This window comes from Curcuma longa, unplaced genomic scaffold (genome assembly GCF_044706935.1).
Source record: "Curcuma longa cultivar G26 ecotype Majalengka, Jawa Barat unplaced genomic scaffold, ITB_CL_G26_1.1 utg31682_np1212_342060_RagTag, whole genome shotgun sequence".
Lineage (NCBI taxonomy): Eukaryota > Viridiplantae > Streptophyta > Magnoliopsida > Zingiberales > Zingiberaceae > Curcuma > Curcuma longa.
In genome coordinates, this window is record NW_027435601.1 from 70070 (window position 1) to 79225 (window position 9156).

Consider the following 9156-nt stretch of genomic DNA (forward strand, 5'->3'; position numbering starts at 1 on the left):
ATTAAGCTAGCTGCCATGGTGCTGTCCAAGACCGCGTCTCAAACCGACGTCTCGGTTCACTCCACCTTCGCTTCTCGCTACGTCCGCGATGCACTCCCAAGGTATAATTAACATATAGATAGATATACTGAAGATCTATCTATATACATATCGATCTGTTAATGTATATGTATTTGGATTTGGAGCAGATTTCGGATGCCGGAGAATTCGATACCGAAGGAGGCAGCGTATCAGATCATCAACGACGAGCTGATGCTGGACGGGAACCCGCGGCTGAACCTCGCCTCCTTCGTCACGACGTGGATGGAGCCGGAGTGCGACAAGCTCATGATGGCCGCCATTAACAAGAACTACGTCGACATGGACGAGTATCCCGTCACCACTGAGCTCCAGGTACGTATTCAGCGCGTGTGCCTTCGATCGACTCTCCCTCCCTCTCCGAATTAATATATAATTAATTAACTAAATTTGAGTCAGAACCGATGCGTGAACATGATTGCTCATCTCTTCAATGCTCCTCTGGGCGAGTCGGAGGCCGCCGTCGGCGTCGGCACAGTTGGTTCGTCGGAAGCCATAATGCTCGCCGGATTGGCCTTCAAGCGGAAATGGCAGAACAAGAGGAAGGCGGAAGGAAAGCCCTACGACAAGCCCAACATCGTCACTGGCGCCAACGTCCAGGTTTGCTGGGAGAAGTTCGCGAGGTACTTCGAGGTGGAACTGAAGGAAGTGAAATTGAGAGATGGGTACTACGTTATGGACCCGGAGAAGGCAGTGCAACTGGTGGATGAGAACACCATCTGCGTAGCTGCCATCCTCGGATCCACCCTCAATGGAGAATTCGAAGATGTGAAGCTTCTCGACCACCTCTTGACGGAGAAGAACAAGAAAACAGGGTATGCGTCTCTCTTTGCTCGCCTCTCTAGCTCGTCGAGTTTGATTTCCCGATTCGCTATAGCTAGCTTGCTAATTCATTGAGGATCGTCGGATCAAAGGTGGGAGACGCCGATCCATGTCGACGCGGCCAGCGGAGGGTTTATCGCGCCGTTCCTGTACCCGGAGCTGGAGTGGGATTTCCGGCTGCCGCTAGTGAAGAGCATCAACGTGAGCGGCCACAAATACGGGCTGGTCTACGCCGGAATTGGGTGGGTCATCTGGCGGAGCAAGGCCGACCTCCCCGAAGAGCTCATCTTCCACATCAACTACCTCGGCGCCGATCAGCCCACCTTCACTCTCAACTTCTCCAAAGGTAATTAACTAACTAACACTCGATCGATTCTGCATTTTTCATCTTGATTGCTGCCCTGTTTTATACATAACTCGATCTATATATAGGATCTAGCCAAGTCATTGCTCAATATTACCAGTTAATTCGCTTGGGATTCGAGGTAGGCATGCAATTCATCATCAAGCTTCATTAGATCTGATCACTCTACTAATCGGCGTGAGCTCTGTTGCACACGCAGGGCTACAGGAACGTGATGGAGAACTGCCAGGAGAACGCGATGGTGCTGAAGCAGGGGTTGGAGTGCACTGGGCGGTTCAACATCGTGTCCAAGGACAACGGCGTGCCATTGGTAGCCTTCTCCCTCAAGGACCGCAGCCGTCACAGCGAATTCCAGGTCTCCGACTACCTCCGCCGCTTTGGCTGGATCGTGCCAGCGTACACCATGCCGCCTGACGCGGAGCACGTCACCGTGCTCCGCGTGGTCGTGCGCGAAGACTTCAGCCGCACCCTCGCGGAGCGGCTCGTGCTCGACGTGGAGAAGGTCCTGCACGAACTCGACGCGCTGCCGCCCAAGCTGCAGGCGCCGGTGGCGGTGAAGGCCACGGAGGTCGGCCGCCACAGAGATTGCCGAAACGGGAAGAAGACGGAACTAGAGACGCAGAGGTCGGTGACTCATGCTTGGAAGAAGTTCGTGCTGGCAAAGAAGAACACCAACCTCGTCTGCTAATTATTGGTTTCAGAACTTTAATTTTTTCCCTATTAGTCGTGTGCTAATTTGAGGCGTAACATTTGGCATAATCGAATCCAATTCCAATCTACTGCAATAAAAGAGATTTTCAATATCTGAGCTCTAGATTTCTTCTTCTCCCTAATCTCCTCCGAGCTCGATCGCCGGATCTGCAATATCCTACTGAAATCAGAACTCTAATCCCGTCGTTCCCCCACATTAAGCTTCTTAATCAAAATTTCTGCATCTCTGCCTTCCTTCAAGAACTGAAGGGGGAAAAAACATTCTTTGCCAGTTTTAGTGCGGATCTATTCTTTCCCGGCAGCCGGCTTTCTTCGTTGATCCTCCTGCAGCACGCTGTGTGCCTGCAGGTTCCTTTTAGCCGATGCCCCTCCAATTGTACATAGACCCGACCACGGGCCGGGTCCAGCACGGACCCGGCCCGGGTCAACGGGCTGGACCCCGGGTCAAACTGAAACAGGCCCGGCAGGATGCCGGGATGCCGAGCCGGTTCCGGTTCAATAGGTGTGAAACCGACAGTCCGTCGGTTAACCGACGGATTGAACCGCCGGTTCAAAATTTTAATTCCAACCGACTGTATACGCCTCATCAATCGACTGGATTTAACTACAGTCGACTGATGAGAAAAGTCAGTCGATTGTATTTTGAATTCTGATAAAAATCAAACATGATTTCAGCAATTCAGTAGTCGTTTTCTTGGTTTGACTAAATCAATCGACTGAGATGGTAAATTCCCCAAAGTGCATTTTTTTTATAAATTTTAAATTTTAAATTTTTTAATAATAATCTCGAACCGTCGTGAACCGTCAACCGGCGGTTCTGAACCGTAACCGTCTTGGGTTGTTAAGGTTAAAGGTCGACCTGTTATGAATCGTCGAACCATCGATTCTGAACCGTGGTCGGGTCTAATTGTACGGGACATCTATAATGGCGATAATTATCATAAAATAATTTTTAATATATCATAAAATATATATATTATCTATTGATAATTATATATTTGAACTTGAATTTGGATTAAAAGAAAAAATAATTTTCTTTTAATCATAATTATTGGCGCCTACCCTATTAAAATAGTTCATAAATTATTTTCTGTAATTCATATCTAATCATAATTATATAATATAATTCTCTAGAACTTCCATGGGAACAGGCCTGACCACCCCAGAGATGTGGCTACTGGGATTATCATTTTTTTTATCATTAAGAATATTAGAATTTTTAATAAATATCATATATTTATTAATTTTTAATTATTAATTAATTATCAACTCTCTAATATTAATTATTAATTATAATTATTAATAATTAATTAACTATAACACGGTGAGAAAATCTAAAATTAATTAATATTTTAATTAATCTATAAACATTCAACTTTGATTTTTTTAATATAATCTAGACATCTTGGAGATGGACAATCTTTCTCTTGATTCGTCCATCAAATAAATCCGATAGCATTCTAACATAATATTTTAATTGCCCTAATAGTTCGAGAAATAGGCTCGGTTTAATTTGCCTTCTTTTGGTTATGTCAAAATTACTATTTCGATGCTCCTCGTGATCTCTTTAAATATTTCATGATAGAAAACGTAATGAATCATGCTAGTTCATGTATCCAAATTAAACATGATGATCCTATGCACAAGATCTTAAATTGTCGAAAAATTCATAGTAAGTAGACAGCAAGAACAATAAATGCAGAAATATGTAAATCAAACATGAACCCAAAGATATCACTGTAGTGTCGATTTCAGTTTCCGATGTCATATACGATGAAGATACAGCGGAGGAGATCATCCACTAGAGTTACAATCGTCGTTGTTTCTTGAGTCTCTCACGGATGGGATGAGTAGAGATTCCATCTCGATCTTGTCTTAATCCAACGGGATCACACACCTTGTATACTTTAGACCCATTAATAGTTCATCATTATTAACGGTATTAGGTTAATGAGTTCCACACATATAACCCCACATCCAATAACACGTAAATCCGCAATCAAAATTACTTTATCAGGTTTGTCCAAACAGCATAGATTCATATATTACTAATTAACATGTAAGCCCATCACAATTGAGAAATTTAATTTACTATTTTATTTCATCCTTCTTTAATCTCTACAGAACCTTCGATTCACCGAGTTAACACCAACTTAATCATGCCAAGTGAAGTTCCACCCTATAAAATGTATGCACATATATATCAATACATGCATCAAAAAACCTTGATCGAACATGATGGCCTTATGGCATAATTACAATAACAAAGTTGAATGTAAATAAACAGGAAAACTTTTTTGACGTGCGACCAGCAATGGCACGTAAAGGTAGATTCGTTATCTCAACGATCTCTCAGAGCCGGTCCACAGATATAGAGGGAGATTAATTCAAGTACATAAGCATTAGCGTATGGCGGAATCAAAAATGTAAATCATCACCTCATCGGCAATATCAACCCTTGACAACTACGCCAACAATACCATGCATTCATCATTTGCGCTACGCCCCGGAGGCAACCAACGACGGCATGTAAGATTCGGCCAGATAGAGAGCAAAATACAACTTGCTCAAACATTGTCATCAGCTAGGTCACACCAAAATTGGAGGAAACCACTGGCGATAGGCATATTCCTATGCTGCATATATCGGTCTTGCCAATTAATCTTAGCTTTTTTCATAGGTACAGTGAATATATTTTTTTCTTCCCAATTAATAATATTATTGTGAATTAAACCTTTTAAAATTATAACAATCAGTTCATATCTTTAATTTCAAAAAATATATATCTTCTTTAAAAAAAATTGATCTAATTAATGTGTTGAGCGGTCATGTTATATATTCATATTTAGTGCATTCGCCTGCATTCCTGTGTTTCAGAAGCTTCTGTTCTCTGTGATTAGGTTTTTGAGGGTAAATGGACTTGTAACCTAACCATGCATAAATCGTCCTAACACTGATGCTCTAACATTTACCTGTATAAAACTCTTTAGTCTTAGAAGATAATTAAATCCAACGTATTGAATTTTAAAATGATAGAATAAATAAGGAGAGGGATTTAGCATCTAAAATCATTTGGTTCAGGCTTTTTAAAGCGCTGAAAAACCTGCCACTACATAATTTGGACAATTGATTGGAGCTGTTTATCTTCAAAGAATTTAAACCGCGCTTCACTGTTTAGATTCTTAAAATACCCTTGTGCTCGTCTGCCTACCTAAATTTTTTTTTTAAAAATATGTAATTGTTCTTCTATGTCATAATTAATTATAATTTCTTGATTCATTTTTGTCATAGATGATTATGGATCAACCGTGTAAGACCAAAGTTCATTTAAATGTTTTTTTTAAATATAATGATGGTCTTCTACAATGATCATGATTGTACAAAGAAAATGACTGGTAATCCCGATTATAATTATAGATTAAAATTCAATTGATTGATATTTTTTTTAAATATTTTATTATCTAAAATTTAAGAGTGATGCTACTTGTCATAATATATTTCCGTCATAAATTTGTGATAAAAATAATCTGGCCAAATATATGTTGGATCAATCACAATCAGCCATATCAATCACAATCATCCATTCAATCTATGATCAGGATTTAATCTTAATTTAAAAATTCAACGGTGCAGATTCTCGTCACAATATTTGTGACGGAAATTCAATTGTGACAAGTTTTTTAATTTTTTTTTAATTAATTGGTCAATATTTTTATAATATTTATCAGGTTTAAATTGTACGACCAGTAAAACAAGAGGTGGTAAAATAAAATTGTCCGTGACCCGTTAACATACTTTGTGGGTCTAAGAAGAATCGGACCATATTTGTCTTTTTTCCAATCGCATCCACATTATTTCCAATTTTCTATTATTAGTTTTTTGTCCACAGGTAAACACTCTCTGCCTCTCGCTATCTGTCAATGAAGGAAACTATGCAAAAAAGGACAGTTAATTAATTCGCATTGACTACATTGACCTGGCAATTTCCCATTATGTCTATTTAGTCATCAACCGCAGCCTGCAGGTTTCACACAGGGCCTCGACAATTCTCCCCCTTTTGTTTTTTCGTGAAACCCCTTCTAGTTCTGTAAAACTACATCAGGCCCCTTAAATTGCCCGAAATGGAACTCAGCCTCGTGTGGTGGATCGATCTCTTCGTCCGCCTCGTCTACGCCTCGGCCGGCCTCCGCCGCCATACCGTCTCCGTCGACGCCGAAACCACCATACGCTGCTGGATCTCCTCGTCCCTCCTCCCCTCGTCCTCCGCCGCCGGATCCGTATCGAAGAAGAAGCCCCCGCTCGTCCTCGTTCACGGCTTCGGCCCGCTCGGTGCGTGGCAATGGCGCAGCCAGATCAGACCCCTCGCCTCCCACTACGAGCTCATCGTGCCGGACCTTATATTCTTCGGTGGCTCCACCACTCGCTCCCCGCGCAGGTCGGAGGCGTTTCAGGCGGCCTCCATTGCCGGGCTCCTCGACGCCCTGGGCGTCGCCCCACCGCGGCGCGCCAAGGTTTCGTTGATGGGAACCAGCTACGGGGGTTTCGTGGCGTACCACATGGCCCGGATGATGGGGCCGGAGCGGGTGGATCGGGTGGTGATCGCCAGCTCCGACCTGCTCAAGGGGCCCGACGACGACCGGGCGTTTCTGGAGAGGGCCGGCGGACTAGAAAGCGTCGACCAGGTGCTCCTCCCCGGACCACCGCCAACTTGAGGAGGCTTTTACAGCTCGCCGTATTCCATCCTCCGCGGTTCTTGCCGGAATTCCTCCTCCGAGATGTGCTTCGGGTACGAATCCCTGCTACCCTTCCTTTTCAAATCCCTCTTTTTCCGTACTATTCTTGGCATCTTCTGCACTATGCTCGTCGACCAATCTTCTTCTGAGAAAATACATAATTGGTCCTCGAAGATCGACTATCGAGCATCAATCTCCGTTGCGATTATTTCTTGCTATATTCCACAATTTTTTCAGTATTAGTAGAGATTAGATATGCAAGTTGATTGGTGCCAGTATCAAAATTTGAATGATTAAACAAATTAGAAAAAGTTATTCATGCATAAAAGATTTCAAAAACAAAACAACAAAGAAACAATTGTTAAACTCAAACTTGTTAATCATATTATTGGTATGGTGGTAATTAAGATCTGCAGCACGTGGGCACTGATTTGTTTATGCAGTTATCTATATTTGTTTGTTTCATTCACCGAAATGACATTGGAATGAGTGAGAATGAACGAGGTGGGTGCTTATTTTTTGTCAATTTTATTTTATCAGCTTGATATGCGATCTCCTGATACTAGTAGTTAGAAACTCAGCATGCATTGAGATAGTTGCATTTGTGTAATACAATTTCTTTTTTATATTTTGAATCTGGAAATATCATTTTGCTTTCAGGATTTTGTTTATGTTGTTAAAAACAAGAACATAAGTTAGTCTCTGACGTTTAGAAAATACTAAAATTACTTTCGTTTCTGCACCCTTGGCGATTGTATAATTTGAGGAGTGCAAGACTGAAGTGATCATCTAATATGATAGATAAGGATGTTGTAAAGTCTTTCTTCTTTCTCCCTTTCAGAGTTTGGCTATAAAAATTTGTGCAATTCATATTTGTTTAGTTTTATTTTGAAAATGTTTGTGGTCAGAATCAAGGTTCAAAATCTCGAACTATATTTTAGTTTTTGATTGGAATGATATTTTTTTCAATATTGTATAGATGTTTCAACATATAGTACTGATGGTGAATAGGAAATGGAAGAAGGAAGTAGGTGAAGAAGAAAAAAACAAAGAACAAGATAAGGCAACTATATACTTAAATTCAAATTTTATGTTCCATTTAAATTGGTACAATTTTGACTTAAGCTAAAAAATTAACATTGTAATTCACTTTGATCTGCATTGTAACATGGCAAGGGATATAATCGAGTGTTGGTATGACATGATACTCATCAACATAACGATAAAGGTGACAATGTATGTGTCAAGTAGTATCGAGTTTTGATAATTTATCATAATGATATATTTTTATCATACCACCTAATACGGTCAGCACCTTTATCCCTAAGATAGTTAGAACAGAATAACAAGAGTTGCAAACGTTTATTTATATGCCTTTTATTTTACTCTGGAGATTAGAAACAAAATATGGCAAAGATGATCAGCTAATCAAGTAACCTTATGGCGATGTGCAGAATCTGTTTAGTGACAAGATTGCGGAAAAGCTAGAGCTGCTCAAGGGTATCAGCATCGGCCACAAGGATGAATTCCAACTAACTCCTCTTCCCCAGGTAATGTTAAAACGCTAGTAATTAGCTTATTAGCTCCAAAAACTTCCTAGCTAATTCCTGTTCCTCAGCAAGTTCTCATCATCTGGGGCGAGCATGATCAAATATTTCCTCTGGATAAAGCCTTTAAAATCCAAAAGTAAGTCACTGCCAAACCTTCCAAAATAATATCCTGGTTGATTTATTTATGCTATATACAAATTCTTTTAATAAAAAAAATCTTAGTGCAATGGTAAAATTATTACCATGTGATCTTATGGTCACAGATGAGTCTTAGAAATAATCCCTTATAATGCATAATAAGATTACATACAATAGATCCAATTAGTCTGACTTTTCTCAAGACTAATATTGATAGGAGTTTTATGCATTGAACTATCCGAAATAAATTCTTTTAAATAAATATATAATATAATGTAATATATATGTGCAGGCACTTGGGAGAGAATGCAAGGTTAGAAGTGCTGGGGAAGACAGGGCACGTGCCACAAGCGGAGGACCCCAAGAAGTTTAACAAAATTATCCTCAACTTCTTATTGGGTGGTCCAAAGTCTTCATTCTGACGCCCTTTTGTGTGGTGTGGTGGTGCCTGCGTACCTCCACCATCCATTTGTGCTGTAGATATAATTCTCTACTTCACAGGGGAATAAAGACAAACGTCGCCGTGTCCGTCGGTCTTGTATTTTTTAGTTGTAGGATAAGTTGGTTTTGAACGGGAATAAGAAGTAAGCATGGATTGTCTTGGTAAGGATTGAATGGAAATGGTAATTGGATTTGTAGTGGTGTAATTATCAATTGCGTCCAACAAATAAACCTGGCTGAAATTTTGTGAAGTATTAATTATTGTTATTTTTAATAATTCAGGCATTTAGGCTTCATTGACTAATTTGAAAGTAGATCT

At 40.5% G+C, this 9156-nt stretch overlaps 2 protein-coding genes across 2 annotated transcripts; both read left to right on the plus strand.

Moving 5' to 3' along the window:
• On the plus strand, positions 1-2067 carry LOC141820293 (glutamate decarboxylase 4-like). Its single transcript, XM_074707585.1, has 6 exons — positions 1-101; positions 189-393; positions 478-893; positions 993-1246; positions 1333-1385; positions 1464-2067. The coding sequence occupies exons 1-6, from the start codon at positions 16-18 to the stop codon at positions 1950-1952; spliced, it is 1503 nt and encodes a 500-aa protein (XP_074563686.1). The 5' UTR covers positions 1-15; the 3' UTR covers positions 1953-2067.
• Positions 2068-6021: 3954 nt separating this feature from the next.
• LOC141820282 (uncharacterized) lies at positions 6022-9085 on the plus strand. Its single transcript, XM_074707572.1, is given in 5 exon segments — positions 6022-6661; positions 6664-6761; positions 8163-8258; positions 8327-8394; positions 8689-9085. Coding segments are annotated over 5 exon segments (957 nt in total). The 5' UTR covers positions 6022-6096; the 3' UTR covers positions 8819-9085.
• Positions 9086-9156: the final 71 nt, after the last annotated feature.

What these genes read in the sequence shown, in the direction of transcription:
- LOC141820293 (XM_074707585.1), top strand. Translation starts at nt 16, where the DNA reads ATGGTGCTGTCCAAGACCGCGTCTCAAACCGACGTCTCGGTTCACTCC. An exon ending in CACTCTCAACTTCTCCAAAG is followed by an intron (nt 1,247 to 1,332) that starts GTAATTAACTAA and finishes ATCTATATATAG; the next exon opens with GATCTAGCCAAGTCATTGCT. An exon ending in TAATTCGCTTGGGATTCGAG is followed by an intron (nt 1,386 to 1,463) that starts GTAGGCATGCAA and finishes TTGCACACGCAG; the next exon opens with GGCTACAGGAACGTGATGGA.